The 19668-nt window shown below is 37.7% G+C and overlaps 1 protein-coding gene across 1 annotated transcript in view; it reads right to left on the bottom strand.

Annotated features, from left to right (window-relative positions):
• Positions 1-10418: 10418 nt before the first annotated feature.
• The window catches only part of ELL2 (elongation factor for RNA polymerase II 2), a 35717-nt gene continuing 26467 nt past the window's right edge, over positions 10419-19668 (bottom strand). The window contains exons 9-12 of the mRNA XM_072416138.1: positions 18901-18964; positions 17703-17874; positions 16985-17029; positions 10419-15987 (exon numbers count right to left, since the gene is read on the bottom strand). Coding sequence (XP_072272239.1) covers positions 15871-15987; positions 16985-17029; positions 17703-17874; positions 18901-18964 — 398 coding nt within the window. The 3' untranslated portion in view covers positions 10419-15870. The remainder of the gene's footprint in view (positions 15988-16984; positions 17030-17702; positions 17875-18900; positions 18965-19668) is intronic.

Here is a 19668-nt window from a genome sequence, read left to right as displayed (position 1 = left end):
AAGGATATTTTACTTTGCTTAATAAAATGAAGCTCTGCTGACTCCAATCTTCCAGTTATGTGCACGATATTTTAATAAAAGCTTTCATCAACAGTAGTGGTGCTGCAATCCTGAAAGCAGGACTACATGTGGCCATGTTCTGATTGAGAAGTCACAGATTTGTAAATCACCATTGACAATCCTAATAGCCACACACTACATTTTATTCATCCACCTCTAGCACAAGCAGGCGCATCCCACATGACAGAGGCAAAAGTGCCCCAAATTCAAGATCAAGTCAGATTTGTTGCCACATCATTATTAGAAGTTGCCTTAAATGGTTTTCATTGGCAGGCTCAACTCTGCAGAGGGACTAATTTAGTAATTAGGATACACATAGTTTAAACCAGTGGTCGCCCACCTTTTGGACCTTGCAGACCACTACATTTACAGACTCTGGACCGTGCTAGTGTGGGGAGCCGTGTGTTACTCAAAGGGGAAGAAACTTCCCCCAGGGTGATGTCACGATGACACAACCCGCCCTTCTCCTGACCCCGTTGTGGGGAGCACCAGCTAGAGCCGCCACTACCAAAATTTTCTCGTAGACCACCAGTTGTCGACCGCTGGTTTAAAATTTTCCATAGGATAAAAGTTCTAAAACATCAGGGGGAAGTTTTAAATCAGGGCCAATTCACATCAAAATTATTCTTCAAGTGCCCAGTTCTGTCTCTAACACTGTCAATGAGTCAAATGCTTTTCAATATCGACTCTAGCAACTAGCAATTTTTTTTTACCCTGGGAGCCCGGTAAATGTTATAGAGGATTTTTGTTTTTTTTTTTAGGGAAGAATTGGGGGTCAAGTGTACTGCAGTGTGTGGCAATTTTACATTCAAATTTGTAAATCTGCCCACTTACCCGGTGCCTAAACATACTTGCAAATGCCTCTTGGATCACTCCAAGACTGCTCTAACCTAGAATGTTGTAGTAATATGTAAATATTACATTTCCTCACTAGGTTTTGGCTTGCCCACCCCCTTCTGCACTTTGGTTTTGGTTACTCAGCCCACCTATCATGCTGAAATGTATCTGGGAGATGGCAGCTGTCACCTTAGCCAACAAGGTGACAGCTGCCCATTGCAGCCATTTTAAGCCATACAGGAGGAAGCTAGGACCATGTGTTACTGCAGTGACAGCATTGCATGTTTGTTTGTAGAAGTCTATGAAAAAGTAGTTCAATCAACTCAGTCAAATTTTTTTAATGAAGATTTTTTCCCCAAAATATTACAGCTCCATATAACATTATATATAACGATAACAATAATGATTGCTAAAGATAGCATAGATTGTTGCATTGCCTTCCACCTTAATGAATGCCTTTATCCTAATACCCTTTTTACATAAATACAGCACGTGAAGCTAGAATTCACTAATACGTGTTGGTGACTACTAATTGTTTGAGGTACGTATGACTCAGTAGGTTACTCCCTGCAAGCATGGGCTGTCAGCTTGTTACTGTGAATATCTTACAACTGACACTAAGCAGCCATGTAGGAGCGGCCACAAAATTCCACCTGGCCTGGTGTAGAAAACTGAGAATATTTTAGAGCCGCTGAAGCTCCAACCTGACATGATTGATGCTAGTTTACTCATTGACACATTTATATTATTAAATCCAGTTACTAACATGAAGAAAATACCCATGTAAATGTGCTCAACAATAAAGAGAACTGGCAATGTTCAGTAACATGTACTTCTTCCAATATACTGCCATTATGTTTCTTCTGGCTATATATTTGCTTTACTTTGAGTTCTCAAATACATATATCCCCCTACTATAACAACAGTGATCTTTTAAAATTCTATGTAACACTGGATCTTCTAGCTGACCTTCAGTGGTCCCTCATATTGGATAAAAAACTTCATTTATCATTCTGGGACTTGTACTGGCTTTATTAACAAGTTTTGTTTGAAAGCCCATGATATTTTCCCAGCTTTGGGCTGGTTGAGTCAATAGTACTGAAATTACATTTTGGAGGATGAAGGATTAGGATTTTCCTAAACTGAGAATAACTGGACATGGAAGATAAACAGGAAAGCAGACTAACTCAACCCTCTTGGCTGAATTTATTTGGGGTAGGTTAATTTGAGTGGCAGAAGGGCCACTTATACTGTCCAGGGCCTCAGAACCACCATTTCAGATATGGTTAGGAGAACCTTGCCTTAGTTTTTACCTAGACTACTTATTTTACCAACCCTTGTGTATACCCCATATATATCCTGGAAATATATATACTGGCTATTACAGCTATGCTGGACATGACAAAAAGGAAAAATTCCTCTGGCAAAGTCTCGCAGAATTCGTTTTTTGTTTGTTTTTAAAGGGTCGACTGATTCACATAAAAGCCTATTCTCCAGACTCTGTAGCCTAAATTTTTCACAGTACAGTAGCTGAGTCACATTTCAGACATTAATCAGTCTTATAATAATGACAATCCTAATATCTATTAAACTAGGAGTAGCCTGTTGACTCACGTGTCTCAAACAATTACCAGTCACTGACATTCATTTATAGAAAAAAGGTTTGTCTGCTACATTCATAATGTGGAGTTATGTTTTAGGACTGTTAGTACTATACGGACTTACCACTTTCATTTAAAGTCCATTGTTTTCACTGAAGTGTCAATGTAATGCACTGGTCAGTACAATACAGGGTATGGACAAAGGAATGGATGACAAGATCATCTTCCATAGGAAGATTAGGAGACAGTAATGCAGCAAGGTGATGGGTAGGTGTGTTTTTCTGGAAATTTTATTATACTCATCACAATGGAATGCAGAGGCAGGAATATAGAATAAAGGTGGCTGTACACTACATGAACAATACAATTAATGCAATAGACGTGTGCATTGTTTGTGATTAGCAGGCTGTAGTAATAGTAAGCACAGACATTGGGCCTGATTTATTAAAGCTCTCCAAGGCTGGAGAGGATATACTTTCATCAGTGAAGCTGAGTGATTCAGCAAACCTGGAAAGGATCTGGTCCAAGATTCAAACATTTGCTAGCAAATGGCTTTGAAGAAATCCATTCCAGCTTCCTTGATGATAGTGTATCCTCACCAGCCTTGGAGAGCTTTAATAAATCAGGCCCATTGAAAGTACTTGTAGTAGATTATCAAAGGCTATTCTATCTCCCTTTATTTATTTGGTCTTTATGGTACATCCTAAATGGTATCCCTTTGCCAGTCATGGTGGGATAACACATTGTTCCATATCCTGGCATCATGTGAAAAGATTTCATACCACCTGAGAGGTCTGTACATGTACCGTTTAGTTTGTTAAGCCTTAAGGCTCCATCCAAAAGCACAATCCCAGCAGCTCCTGATTCCTGATAATACCACGAGAAGCAGACTAAATATACCTAAGGCAGGTTAGCAGTGCTATATTACATATGTTTACATGTAATATGCCCTAGGTATATCAAGATCTAAAGTTTGGGTCAGGTGACCTGATTCAATCTCTAAATGCTGAAAATGACCTAGTAGATGTTTATCCACAGATAAATACCTTGAAGTACAAGGTTTAAGTTTTTATCTGCGTGCTACTGTTGTGTACGAGTTTATCACTCATCTTTGTCTCTGAACACCCTTTTACCTGGAATTAGAGGTACTCCCAAACACACCAATGTTTCTTTGCCCTCTCCCACAAAAAGTCTTGAATATTAAAGTGTTAGTGTTGTGTTATCAACACCCTATAGCCACGTTATGGAGACTATATGGGAATGCTAAGGAGTCCATTTATAAATGTTTTCACCCAACTTTTATCCAAAATTTACTCACTTGTCACATTGGATTTTATTAGAAATGATATTAGTCAATTTATGATTGATTAGTAATTTTTAAATTGAATCCAATGAAAAACAATTTGAATTTTGGATAAACTTTGGGTAAATCTTGATTGAAAATCTTTAGAAAGAGACCCATAGTTTTAATCGCTACTAGAATGCAAAATGCAAAGGAAGTATGCACTTTTTTTATATAGTAGTTTTGAAAAACAGCAGAACATGGCTTGCCATTGTTTGCCTTTCTTGGTTTATGGTAGTTGTTGGGGCTCAGAACAGGCATGGCACATGTGGCTGGATTTTAAGGGCTGCCTTGTGGGACTGTGGAGCAAAAACTGATCCTCTGTGTGGCAGATTTATAACCAAAGTATGCCTATTATAGAAAGTTTGCAAACATGAAGCAAATCTACACTATAAAAACAAAATCACGTTCCATTGGTTTGTATATGAAGTATGTATACCAATGTCATATGCATTAGCTACATTTGGCATAATTATAAGATGACAATCACCAAATATTCACTGCAGTTGAATCTTCCTGGTGAACGTGTTTTAAACCACAGGAAATGACTTAACATCTATGAATAATTAGTGAATGTCACATTCACTGCTTTGTAGATATCCTGTAAATCTTTTGTACAATTGTACACAAATGAGAGAACTGCATTGGATGTGTGTATTTGGTAATATTACAAGGTAATTATGACTTTAGCAAATTTGTAAAGTTGGAATGTCAGCTACATTTATATGACAGTTGCAGTTTGCCAGAAGTTTCATTTGCTAAACATGAGTATCTGGTAGGGATGAAAAAGCATGTAGAATGTCAGGTATCCAGTTAATAATAATAATTTCCAAAAATACAAATCACATTAACAACCCCGTCCTTTTTGCTTTGGTGGATTTTCTGATGTCATTTAGCACAGTTCCAGATTTTTCTGTATTCTCAGTTTACATTCCACTTACTGCTGCTTTATGTTGCTCCTAAATGTTTAATAGTTTGCCTCTTAAAATTGTGTGTTTCTTAAGATCTGACACATAACTCATTTCCTCTTAGGTCATATTTATACTGGCATGCTCCATGAGTCATGTCCCTGTCCCCAGTTACAGCAGAGTGTGGGGCTCCATTACAGCTCATGTGTGCCAATCCCTATCTGGAAGGACGTATATTGACGGCTGACTCACAAGGACAATGTCGCTTTGCACAATTTTTTACCATTCAAAGATTTCTCAAAACAACACGCTGAACAATAAATCTAACAAATACATTCAGTACTAATCCAAAAACATGCAGTTAGGTTTATTGGCTTCCTCCAAAAACTTGACCTTAGACTGTGTTAATGACATATGACTATGGTAGAGACATTAGATTGTGAGCCCCTGTGGGGGACAGCTAGTGAAATGACTATGGACTTGTGCAGCGCTGCCTAATATGTTGGCACTATATAAATACCGTNGTCATATTTATACTGGCATGCTCCATGAGTCATGTCCCTGTCCCCAGTTACAGCAGAGTGTGGGGCTCCATTACAGCTCATGTGTGCCAATCCCTATCTGGAAGGACGTATATTGACGGCTGACTCACAAGGACAATGTCGCTTCGCACAATTTTTTTTTTTTACTTGATTTCTATCAAATGATATTAAAAGATAAAATGTTCACAGTTCCTTCCTGAGTTGCTGCAGTGATAACTCTTAGATACTGCGAAAAGGACTGCAAACATGATTAACAGGTATTGGACTGATCAAAATATCTACAATTTGCTAGACAATTCTTTAGCTAAAATGTGTCATAATTGGTCAGGTTTCTGATGTCTGGGTAAGCATAAGCGATGAATCATCAGGCATTTTTCTAGATTATAGGTACAAAGGATTCATCATCGTATGGAGTCATTTAGCCATCTAACAAACATCCAGTCATTACTCCTTTGTTAAGTAAGTAGCCGATTCAATGTTCTTGTGTGAGTGGTCATCTTATATAACTCATTCTAGCAAACTAGAAATAACTAATAAATGGTAGATTTAAATACATTGTGCAGAATGGAATAAATTCAACTCCTGGAAATCAGTTAAGGTGGATCCATGAAAGAGGATCTGAAATGATGGCTATGCAAGTCAAGGGAAGATAGCATAGTGGGTGCTCACTCGTCCTCCCCTCTCCATAGAACAAAATGAGCGCTGTGTGTACAAGGTATGTACATTCTTGTCACTGGAAACAATCATGAAAGACAAAAATCTCATGTGTGTAAGTATCCCTAAAATACTTCTGTATATGCATGCCCTGCTGAAATGACAACGTAAGCGGCAAAGTGGGGAGAACAAAGAAACCTCTCTAGGTAATATTTCATTGACTTGATCAAACATTGTGTTTGATTCATGCAGGCTGCGTACAAAATGTCAAATTATCGTCACCTGAGAATAACAGTCATGCTTGTTTCAGGCAAAAATTTAACACGTGTACATCAGTCCCCTAACATTGCATCAATCCATCCTGGCTGATCCATGAACAACAATTGTTCACTCCTATGTATGAGAGCTTAGCGGGGTGTTGTGTGTACTGCACTCATTCCTTCATGGTCATTGGAAACTATATTAAATGTTTTCAGTGACCGTAATTCTAGTCAGATGATTCTTGCCTGACAGTCGGGCTCATCTTGGACAAGAATTTGACTTGTGTAGAGTGGTCGCCCAACGTTGTTCATAGATCTGTCCTGATATATCCATGAACGACCGACGGTGAATAGCCACAGTGCAAGTAAAGGAGAGCGCAGAGGGAGAGGGGGGGCGCTTACTCATTCTCCTCGCTCCATGGAACAGAATGGCACTGTGTATACAGTGATTGTTTGTCACTCAGATCAAAAAATATATTTTCCAGTAAAAAAAAAAAAAATTGAACATGTGCCTAAGATAGGCCATGGCAGCAGACTTTGTTTAAAACAATTAACGTGTTTCCCCGATTTTAGGTCATCCCCAATAAATAAGCCACCCCCGATTTTTGAAAAAATAATTAAAATAAGACACTCACCCATGAATAAGACATCCCGGATATTTGATCCTGTGTGTGTCTCCTTGATGCTGGGTGCAGCACGTGTCTGCTCCTGGCTGCAGTGCAGAGTGAAACGGAAAGTAACAAGCCGGCATTCTGCACCAGGAAGCAAGCTGCTGATTCCTGTGACTTTCAACAATAAATGTGTACTGTAGTCTTCTTCATGGAAAAATAAGACATCCCCTGAAAATAAGACCTAGGGCATATTTTGGCATTTCAATAAATATAAGACAGTGCCTTATAATCGGGGAAACAGGGTACTAAGGAGAGCGGTTGCCACTGTTAGAATGTTTATTACAACACTGGGGCTGCTAAAAACGTATTACCCAGACCTGCAAAGAACTGATCAAAGAGGTGCAGGAAACAAAGATATTGCAGAGGATGCCATATTTCATTCGACAAGCTTCTTGCAATTTAACATGAAGCTTTTTGCTTCAGTTCTAGGAGAGGCAGTAAATTACAGAAGTTGGATGGGAATTCCGGAAAATCCTGTCTATAAATTTAGAGTAAACCTTTTTTAAAGCTGAATTAAACTTGGCTGTACAAAAATTGCTGACAGGCAGTTTTTTTATTATGACAGAAAAGACTCTAAAGATTGTCAAAATGTTTTCTAACTGCCTGTCAGTGGTTTTAATTTCTGTACACTAGGCCACACATGAAGAAAAAGTGTCAGCGTGAGAGTCAGTTAACTAGCATTTGGAAAACAAGAACTCATTAGTGAGTCTCTCATTTTAGGGACCTCTGCCCCAAGATAATCAGACACAAAATATAATATTCAAGGAAATCAGGAATGGCTGATTGCCTGTGTCAGCATTTTTGATTTGGATGCACTCTTTGTCCAACAAACCACATCAGATTTCATCATTTTAAGCCGCAAAGGATATTTTTTGATGTGTGAAACTCTGGGAATGTTAAATACAATACTGGCTTCTTTTGTATGTTCCTTAAAGTGAAAGTGGCTTTCAGTTTTTAAACTGCAAAATCAAAGTCATCCTCTCAAAAAATATTCCCTTATACTTTACTATTCAGTCCACTTGGAAAACACCCTATTGAGCGCCCCTTTTCTTTCCCTAATTCCAATGTCATTGCTGTTTCCTGTAGAGACGTAGGGTCAGAAAAAGAAACCATTGCATGCAGAGGAGGACTGGATACCTGACAATCTAATGTATATGTGAAAGGTAAAGCAGACACCCAAATCAGGTTGTGATTATAGGCAGATGAAAACAATTGATACCAGGGGACTAAGCGTAAGCATTCTGGCCTTTGCACTGCTAGGTCCCAGGTCAAATCTTGGCCAGGACATTAACATTGCATGTTCTCCCCATGTTTGAGTGGGTTTATTCTCAAACACATGCAGTGAGGTTAATTTCTCCACCGCCCACCAAAAAAAGGGACTAGACTGTTACCGACATATGACAATGGTAGGGACATTAGGATTGTGAGCCCCTTTGAGGGTCGGGTAATGACATGACTATGGACTTTGAAAAACGCTGCGTAATATGTTGGCGCAATATAAATAGAATAAAAAAAATTCTGGTTGAAAAACACTGTGCTAGACTGAGTGGGCACATTGCTATTTGTCACAAGGCTTTTTGATGACCACGACAGATTCTTCAAAAATGCGTTGAGAGCATAAAAAGTTTGATAAACTAATTGCATTTGCACCGATTTATTTTTTTCAATTCATATATGTTCTCTGTAACAGAACACCTTTGATTCATTCTACAAAGTAGTATTGTGTAAAATGCTGTATGTAATTTGTTGTTGCACAGAAATTTAGGGCTGAAAGACAAAGGCACAAAAGGCTACAGATACAACACAAAAAAGCTTCATCCAACTTTCCATCAATACCTCACGTTGATAAACAAAATGTAATTTGGCACTAAAGGAAAATGTCTTTGTGAAAATATTTGTATGATAGTTTTTATGAGGATGCAGTACCTGAGTCTCGATGAACTTGGTCTGAACGCATAGCAGGCACCTAAAATTAGATGGTTTGTCAATATGGCCACAAGAACATGCACAAAAATAAATGGCTACTCATAATGTTAACAATATTCTTAGCCAAGTAAAACTAGGTTTTAGGTAAAGCTGTCTGAAGTTTTAAACATTCAAAACTCCAGGTCCTGCTTGTGAGCAGATACCACAAGATGCCTGCTTTGACATATATCAGCCATAACACAGATCCCGGGTTCAACTTCCCGGACCTGTGGGGTACATCCTGTCTAGCCAAGATCCCACTATTTAATGAGTGCCTCAGGCATTTGGGGAGGACTTAGCTTGGAAGTCCTAACAAAGTGAAAAAATTTTGTGATGTACAGAGCATTCTGAATACTTAAATATGCAATGCACCAGAGATGTGTTCCTCCAGCCCCCTTACCCTCTAAAAAAACCCATATGCATTTTAAAAAGCAGGGACAATGACTTATTGTCATAAAATAGCAGATTTAAAAAGGACAGAGATGTGCTTAGCCTCTGTTGGCTTTTTGAGACTGGCTTCTCAATCTGTATTAAACAGAGAGAACACTATCGGACACCACAGGCATAACAGGGATGACTACAGAACATTATGTGGCCTCTAAACGTATGATTGTATAGGTGTTATGAGCTGTGATAGGGAACAAAGAAAACGCTGGGTTTATGAGCTCAGCCGGACATTTTGTCTGCATAACATGGTAGCTATGCAGAGGGAGGAGTGTTTGGGTCTCCAATGTAAATACTGATCAACCCAAAACTGTACATACATCAGATAAAAGTTGCACAAGATGAATGGTTGTGCTTATCTCAGGAAAAATTCTCCAACCGATCAGGAATGACCACCGTGCACTTCTAGCTAGGACAGCAAAGCAAGGTGATGCTTACTCATCCTGCCCTCTCCATTGAACAGTAGATCACTTATTCATTCATGTCACTGGAAACGATCACAAAAGATAATTTCCAGTGACAATCATCTGACGTCTATATGACATTTAAAACAGGCTAAACAGAGTACATGTCATGAAATTGAAGACAACTAGTCTGCTTTAAAATGACAAATAAATTAGGAGCCAGTTTTTTCACTAGGTGGATTTTCAGGCAATTTTCTGCTTCATTCTACCTTTGTATTGCCAACACAAGATTACGTTTCAAAGGCAGGTTCATCTGGCAACTTGCTTAGAAATATTTTGCCAGGATGTGGAATTTTAAGTAAGTGATAAATACCAAACTTGGTATTTATTCCTTTTACTTCTTCATTGGCTACTCAATGATAATGCTAATTCACTATCACGTAGGTAGGCCGGAAAGACACAAGAAGCTGTAAAGCTGAAGGAGGAAATAATGGGGTCATCTGCTTGATGCCATAAAGTGTGGGACAAGTGTGAATTAGAAGGCTAATTGAACAGAATTACAACTCCTAAGGTAGGTGTAATAGTTACACTTATGTTTAAACTGTTTTTAGTGTTGAGAGATGCATTTGGTTTTGGGCCAAGTCACACTGTGGCCAATGTATTTCTAGGCACAAATGAGTTTTGCATTCACATTCATGAATATATGAAAAAAGGCTCTTAAAAGCAAACATTCAAGATGCTCAAAGTTAACATTTTATTAAACAACTTATTTTGTATGAACACAATGGGGCAACATTGGCTCAAAAATTAGCTAATAAAATACCCCTACTCCATTTTCACTTTGGAGATTCCTTTAATACAGCATGATTGGAGGAATAAAGAAGTGTGAATGTTATGTGCAGGGTAAACAAAGTAAACTTCAGTTACTCTTCCATGTTTGATGTACTTGTTGTATGACTTAGTGTCACATACAGTAGCCCCATTAGCAATGGATGAGTGTAAATATTAGGTTACACAAATCAGGAAATACTATGAGTTTGACATAAAAAGGAACCCTTCATACACAGACAATAGCTTTCCAATACTTTCATATACTCTGGCTGTATTTAAAATGGGGCAGAGCAACAATGGAATTTGCCATTTTCTTTTATTTCACTTCTGTAAATGCAATCATCTGGTTCTTAACTTTGCTTTGGCAAAGCAGCCCTGAGGAATGGAATGAAAAGCTGAACATGCATTAAGTATGGCTGCCAATAAAAAGTGTATCTGCAAGAGTGAGATTTGCATTTCTCAACTCAACTGACACTGCTGGTACAGACCAGACAACTAAACAGAAAAGACTGAGGTGGTAGTGGGAACTTGCTGTTGTCAATCCTTGAATCATGCAACACTGAGTTCAGGCAAAGATAAAATAGTCTTTGCCTTTACAAGGTCTAATGAGCTCTTCGGGCAATGGCTGTTCAACTTGACTAAATGAGAAGTCCCTTAACAATGCGTGAGTAGCAATCGGCTGCTAAACAGGAACAAAACTCCCTAAGTGTGCAGCTTATACAAGTACTATACAATAACAAACAACTATCCATAACAGGAGAACAAGTTGAGGGCAGTTGGAAGTTTGCATGGAATTGCTACAACATGCAAGTTGTGCAACTCACTCCTCATTAGGGAGTCTCTTAGTTCTACATGACTAGTAATAAATTGCTACTCATAGCATTTAATAGAATAGAATTTAGTAGCATAAACAAGATGCTAAAAAAGTGTCTATGTTTTACCCTGTGCCAAGCAGAGAGGAATGACATTGATGCTAAACAATTAGCTATACTAAGCTTATACTTAGTGTTTAAATTACGTGAGAAACTCCAGTTACTCTGATTGGATTCTAGAGTGAAAAGACAAAAGAACAAACAAGCCATACTTCTGTTGATTGTGCAGTTGAAGGCCCTTTGCAGCAACACCGAACATGTGAGATTACATACTGGACTGAATTCTGCCAGTTACACTTTTTCATAAATGACAAAAATAAACACACACAATAAAGGACATTAATGAAAGTGACAATCATTTACAATACTCTCAGAACGAAAAGGCAATCCTGTGTCAGAGGGTAAAAGATAACATAAGATTTAACAGTAAACAAGTTAAGATGCTACAAGCGATTGAGAACATTGTACAAAATGGAGAACATTGTGGTTTCCCAGTTTCAAATTATTTTTTTTTCACATTTTCAAAACATTCAATTGTAGTTGGCAGTTAGGTATGCATACATTCATATTCCACAAAGCACCAAATCCAACTGGGCCCCACACATGTGCAATGTGGTTGAATGATGGAGTTTATTAAGATTTACTAGAAGTATAAAAAAAAAAAAAAAACATTCATACCATTGTACAGTAGATTGGTAATTCAGAGTATCTGTCTGCCTTAGAAAATCAGGAATGTTTTCTTTGTAATGTTTTTCCCTGAATCATCCAAGGATTTAGGCTGCTGACAATTCAGGTTTAAATGATTTTTCTATCCTCTCTCTTGCAAGCAATGACAGATAGTTTTGCTGAAGATTCACAAATGGCAAAGACTCTACAGCAGGCTCTACAGAAGCTGGATGTTTTTGATGCCAGGTTCCCCGCCAGCTGTTACATCACTTCTTGGTCCAGTGACGCAAGGGCTGGCTAATTGAATAACAGCAATAGTCAACTGGGTGCAAGGATCTGACACACAGGTTAGATATTCAGATTCTCAGAGGCTGTGGTTATTTAGCAAAGTGCCAATCAAAGTCCACATTCCCTGGGGAGAGTGAAGTATGAATATTTTTTTTTTTGATGATTACCAGTGACATTCTGTAAGTAACGATTGCAAGCTTGTATTTAATACCATTTTTAATAAAGGGTTGGGTACCCTTCAATCTGGTCAGTTTATAAAGCCGCCATTATAAATACTGCAGAAATCTCTGCAAAAAGTTTTTCTCTAGTATTTTTTGCAGAAACAGGAATGTGAAATACAACAGTTTTTAATAAAAAAAAATAGAATGGCCCAAAGGCAGGGATGAATGTTTAACTGTTAAAGGCCTACAAAATCAGGCCACTAAGCTTACTAAACGCAAACTTCACTGAGGCATTTTCTGGAAGGATTTAGTATTCATTTCTCTCTAGCATGCTCCACCAGTTTTTTTTTTTTTTTAATGGCCTGCCGAGACGTCTGGCATTTCTACACCAGTATAATGCTGAAAGCAGGCTAACATTTCAGTTCATTTTAGAATTCAAGTCAATTGAGAAAATTTGATAAGTGATGAATCAAAAAATCATACATTAGGTCTAAATATAGGCAAGACCATTAATATAATCAGTGTAAAGGTAAATAGCAGGGTAGTTCGACCCAACACAGAATGCTTAGGTGGAGTTTTTTAAAAAGAAAACTGTACTCACAGTAGATAACTTTGTACCTTAAATGTAAATCAAACTTTTCATCCAGATGTGCTATTAGATACAATTACTGCAGCATACCTTGTCTGACTCCTCCATTCCCCTGGTGCACTGCTGCACAAGCACAGCCTTCAAATCAGGCCCAGCTGCTTCACAGAATAAGAGTGGGGTCTACTTTAGAGTGGGTACAACGGCGTAGCATCAGGGTGTCTACATAGAAGGATGGGAGTCAGGGCTTTGGTAGCCTATATTTAGGCACATCACAGATAGGGAGCGGCATTTACATGTTTAAGTATAGCTCTGGGTGCAAGGGACACTTTTACATCAAAGTAGTCATCCTATCCGTACACAGTTATCCATTCAGCAAGGACCCAATTGCCATTGGATTCATCAGTGGTTCCTAATGCATAAACAGGCTGTGTGAGTATGCCCACAAAACCCTGTAAGAACCAGGTGCACCTTAGGGCCACTCAAAAGGTTTTCTTTCATGCACAAACAGAATAAATACCCATTGTGAAGGTGCTTACATAGCATTAATACATTTGTCTTGTAAACCAGAAAGTAAGTGGCAAAGGAAAAGAAGTCCAGAAAATGGAAACTGATGGAAACAAAGGCTGTAACAAGATATAACAAATTAAATATGTAATTTAGAACCAATTGTTTAGCATTTTTATAAGCCTGCTTATCCCACAACTATAGTACACTGAATTTGATGCCATCACTTGGAATACCCAAAGCAAATAGGATACACAACTGAGAAGACCTTAGGCCTTTTCATATTAAATTCCTTCCAAAAATTACCCAAGGAAGGACCGTCACCCTATGTATTGCCAGATTATACCTTGCACGGAGCAAAACATAAGGTTATAATTGTCAGCCAGGTAACTATATCATATGTAGCCATGCATTTAGTACTTTTTCAAACAGCTGACAAAATGTGATGCCTTTGAGAATGCAGGCATAGAGAACCAAGTTAATGTAAATCCTAATTGCATTTTGCTTTTTTTTTTTTTTTTAGCTACATGTATAAAATATTAATTGGTTTAGGAAATGTCCAGTGTGTATTCCTTACTCTTTATGCCACACAAGTTTTCAATTTAAAAATTAACACATCAGTAGTGTTTGTAGTCTATATATAACGGTTTAGAAAAAAAAACATCCATGAATATAAATGAGTTTCCTGAAATGTTAGGATTTGATTTAAGGCTGTTCCTAGAGTTAGAGGAAAATTATCCTTTCAAGTATTTAACCCACAATGTAATTTTATTATCAAAAAAAATTATCCACTTCACATTTACATCACAACAGTATCCCTACAAGTGATTTTTGATTACCCCATGACACAGACATTCTGGTTTACAGAAAGACAAACTCAAGCACGTTTGTTGCTGGAGGCAATGTTTATTACAGATATTGACAACAAGCTCTTTTTTGGCAAACATTCCGCTAATCACATCTGTAAACAATATGTGTCCCTTTTTCATTGGCAGCACTATTATGGGAAGGGGGCAAGAACCAATCAAAATAAAATAAAAAAAAAGCAAACAAAATGGACTTCGGTTTATTCAGAATGCCAAGAAAACCAAGAAGTATGTTCCCATAAGAAAAGTCATTTCAATTAAAGTAAACTGGTATATTGCATGAAATGCAACTTTGTGCTGTCTGATGATCACAGTATTTTCCTATAGTTAAATATAATCTGTACTTAAGTCTACTCCTGGTTTGCAGGAGATAAAAAAAAATCTTTAAATATACATGTAGGTAAATAGCTTCTTTGCATATCTTTCAAAAATACTTTATATCAGTATATAAATAGGTTACCTACATGATTATATTTCATAATTTGTCACTCAAAATAATGTGTCTTGGTTAAACCCCTTCACAAGAAGTTACCCCTCTCTACCGAAAGGGCTAGGCTCGGCTTAATACCAGCTCCCTCATCAGCCCTCCCTTCACTCCTAATAATATGGACAAATCCTTGAAATGAAAATGCTTCTGTTTTTCCCCACAATAGAAATAGCAAAGTTATAGGAAAACCCCTACAATAACACTCATCAGTTGTTTAAAACCTGAGCGTTTGGCCTATTTCATAGCAGCTTTTGTGATTTCATCATGCATGCCCACACACACGCAACCCTTGCACGCGTACAAGCACACTCCTAGACGCTGATAGGCCACAGAGTGCTTCCCATTTGCTTTCTTGAGAGGGGAAGCAGTGTAGAAAATACTTAAACTACACCAAGTATAAACAGGCAAACACCTTAAGGCATCCACTGAAGTCAGGGGGTACGATTTGAAAGTTAACGTTCAAGTTAAGGACAGAATTTTTCTTTTTTACATAAACTTTCTGTCCCTTAACCTACCATTTTTTAAAGTTTTTTTTAATACATTTTGTGCAAATTTTTTTTTAAACCTTATACCACTTAAGGCAAAGGGTTTGCATTAAGAAAGGTCAGAAGACAGACATTTATCTAAAGCACATGATTATGCTACATAAATGCGCAATTCATCAGGTATAGGCACTGGGGACCCAGTAGCTTTACCGATTTCCACAGATAAATGACAGTCCAAAGGACAAGGAAGAGGAGAAAGCAGCTTTTAAATAAGCAGGATAAAGGAAGGTTGGGCATCAGGAGAAGAAAACAATACAATGTCTGCTAATACTGAAACTCCTGAAAAGTTTCTTTGCTTTATCCTAGCGTAACACATGTGGAATTTTTAATAAATAATGTTTGTTGAGTTTTCACATCTTGTCTAAGCAGAGCATTAGTGCCAGGACTCTGCCTGTCGTTGGTCAAACTCTCCTATTAGTCTTTTAATGTGGGCGAGCTTGCTGTGCAGGTATTCGCATCTGTACTTTTCTTCATAATAATTTGGACTTGCCTGGAAACAGAAGGAAAAAATAAATAAATATGTTAAGTCTACAGTGCTCGCCAAATTCAACCACCCAGTTATAGATACAGTTGTGATTTTAGTTAGTTTTATAGTCCTCAATTATTATGAAATCTGTGCCAGACTTTTACACTTTTACCCAGATGCCAAGTCATTTCAAGGGGTCCCCCTCTTTCCTCTCCCATTTGTAGCAAACTAAAGCATAGACTCTTAACCACAAAAGGTCTTTGCAAGCTTTGAAAAGCCAATGGCTAACACATTATGGCCTTATAGACTCATGTCAACACGTTCCTCTTTATTGGGAATGCATGTTTGTTTTTTTAAGGAGCAGTGCACATGGCAGTTCGGAGGCTGTGTTTGACTAGCTTTGTATTGAGCTTTGCTTAGGTCACAGGCAAGTATCAGAAAATAATGCTCATTGAGCTACATATGACCTAGTAAAATTAGGGAAAAGAGATCATTACTGTCTGGTTTCGGCAACATTCTACAAACTGCTACTTTATTGTTCAAGCCCAATTATATACTTTTTAAGAAGAAAAAAAACTGCTGTACATGTTTTGGTGCCATCAAAAATTTCCTAAAGCTCAAACAAAATTGCAACCAGGCAAATTATTTCTACAATAAAATAAATCGACCTGCCTCATCATTATTATGAACAAACTTGCCTCTCCTTGCTTTTTAATACAGAAGAGACATCACTTGTTACTTCTGCATTAAGGAATCAGCCCGCTTGCATTTTTGAATATTTCTGCTTTTTTAGTTTTTTGCAAAGACTCAAGTAAATATTTTTACCCGTGTTCTTTAGGGGGGTAAGAGGGGCTAACAGAAATAACTAGTGCACCCACCCAGGGATCTGAATTCCCTGGGTACTACTGGAAAAATACTTTTAAAAGCATTAGATCTTACAAACACTATTAAACACTTTGTTCAAGGTACACCTTGCAAGCTTGAACCTTAAGAAAAAAATGCAGTAATATTCCTCACTTACCTCTTTAAATTTTCTATATTCCTTAAGAACCTCTTCATGCACAATCTATAAGATAAAGATAGACTTTGATGAAGTGCACAGATAAGGAACCAACAAGCACATAATATTTATTATTATATACATTAATATTTTGTTCATACTGCAAAAATCTAATATTTGTATTCAGCAGCTGTCCCTTTAATCACCTGATAGAAAAGAATTTGGCCCGTACGATCCAAGTCATGGTTTCAAATTGTAGGTGACCTTCCTTGAGTTTAGTAGTAAAAATAGGTGTGACAAGTAAAGCAAAGTCACAGCTTTTTAGCAAATCATCCAAGTTAATTTTAAGAACTGAAAATGCCACAAAGGCATTTGCCTATAAAATTTCTCTAAAGCAGCTTCATTAGCATTAGTGCTAATGGCAAGAAAAACTATCTATCAGAGAACCAGTGTAAAGTGACTTTGGGTACTACATAATGTATAACCTATTCTCTATTTTAGTTTGACTTTGTAAATACATAATGAGCTAGATAGAAATTTCCTCTAAATCTCTTCCTGTAGTGATAAACATGTCAGCAGAAGAGAATAGCTGCATATCATTGTGACGGTTGTTTAGGACGATTTTTCCTCAGAGCCGCAGTCTAAGCCACACAAGAAAAGCAAATATTTACCTTATTTGCATGCAGTTTTTCTTGTACCATTTTTACTTGAAAGAATCAGTCACTAAAACAAACTTCACCTTATACTCCTTCGACCCCGGAGACACCCGCTTTCTCTGTGCATCTAGCTGCATAAATCTTCTGGTAATATTTTCCACTCGGGCATGCAGACGCCGATATTCATCGTATTCAGAGTTGAAATCTTCTTTGTAGCTTTCCCTCTGCTCATTAGAAACAATGACAGTGTATTTCCTACAAAGAAAAAAAAATTGTTTTTTTCGTTGTGAGAAGCCATTTTAGAGATATTCTGGTAAAAAGCATTTGCTGTTCTGAGAAATTACCATAAACATACTATAAAAACTTTGAAACGGGACACAACCACAAAGCTTAATCACATATGTAAGATTAATCCATGCTAGAGAAAAGTGAGATTTAGCGTCTTAGCTCTGCCAAGCTGGAGAAGCCCAGATAGTGCAGATATAAATATTTCCACCAAACAAACATTCTTCTGCCTAGTAAAAAGTATGTAGCACCACCGCCTAGAATGAATGGGAGCACAAAGCCTCCAGGGATACCTACGTCAGGAATCCCAGGCTCATGGGCGCTCCCTCTACCGCTGCGTGAGCATGTCGGGCATGCGCAGAAGAAGCCTTTTTGCTCAAAGAGAATTTTTTTTTCTCATCCTACGTCACCCGATCTCGCGCCTGGGTCAGGTGACATAGTATGAAGAACCTGGAAGAAAAGATGAAGATCGCCGCCTCCAGGACGAAGTGCGACAAGATACCACACAACCCTGGAGTGATCGATCTGCCCTGTGGGAGTAAAGGTAAGTTTTTTTTTTGTTTTTTTTTAGTATAGTTCCTTTTCAACACCTTGCCTGCCAAGGAAGCAACACTAACAGGTAGAACAGAAACATTTTAACAGATACAGCTCCCCATACTGGACATGTAATAGGAAGGGGTTGGTGGTGATGACTGGGGTCATAACGTGCTGTTAGCATGAAGATATGTATAAAGCATAACTAAATCTAAAAATCAAGTATAATACTGCAGCTTACTAATCTTTTGGTGTAGTGGCTGTATGTTTTTATTGTCCAAGCAAAAAAAAAAATATGACCAACAAACTGGCTGCCTCCTTGGAGTAGTAAGGCTCCCAGCCACCAGAAGCGTGTTATTTGCAGAATAGCCATGAATAAATAGCTAATAAGTTACCAAATATATTGAATTTTTAATGCATTACATTTTATTTTCTAGATTTCAATACAAATATTTCACTTACACTACGTAATCTGGCAGTTCTGATGTGGATGAAGGATCTGGAGTGATGCAAGATTCTTGTACATCTGTAGAAAATGAAAAACAGTGCATCATGTAGGGGGCAGGGGAAATGACAATTTTTATCCTAACCTTCTTTGGTACATTCTTACAGACGTCTAGGTGGAAAAATATGTAGCATACTATATACTATCAGATAAAAATATTACAAAATGGGCGAAGTTTGGCTGCAACAACCAACAAGAATTATGAAATACTTAAATGGCAGAAAATCTGTGGATTAATATTGACAAAGGTACAAAAAAAATAAATAAATAAAAAAATGAAAACATTTAAACTAGTTGCTCCCTGCATATATGCAAGACACCAGTAAAAAAAGACAAAAGGAAATACAAAGAGGAACTGCCTACAAAAAAAAAAAAAGCAACGCCAACAGTCTCCATAAAGCATGACACAGCAATACCAACACCTATTTCATAGTGACACCACAATAGGTAATCAAGATAAGCACTGCTGCTACATGACAACGCAGATTTTTTCCAACTAGCTGGGTACTGAAACTTTCTACACTTTAAACACTGTAAACAGGGCCCACTCAGCTAGTTTGTAATGTAACAATATTTGCAGAGACAGCAATCCATATAAAGCATCTTCTGCTTTGTTATAAGCAGTCATGGAATAGTCATGGCTCACGTAGAGGCGTGACTTGCAACGTAGGTTAGTAACCTTGGAGGTGCAAGTGACAAGCACATTGCATTTGCTGAATTGTGAA

The sequence above is a fragment of the Pyxicephalus adspersus genome, chromosome 6, assembly GCF_032062135.1.
Source record: "Pyxicephalus adspersus chromosome 6, UCB_Pads_2.0, whole genome shotgun sequence".
NCBI lineage: Eukaryota > Metazoa > Chordata > Amphibia > Anura > Pyxicephalidae > Pyxicephalus > Pyxicephalus adspersus.
Note: the sequence above shows the minus strand (reverse complement) of the source record. Positions and strands in the feature narration are given on the sequence as shown.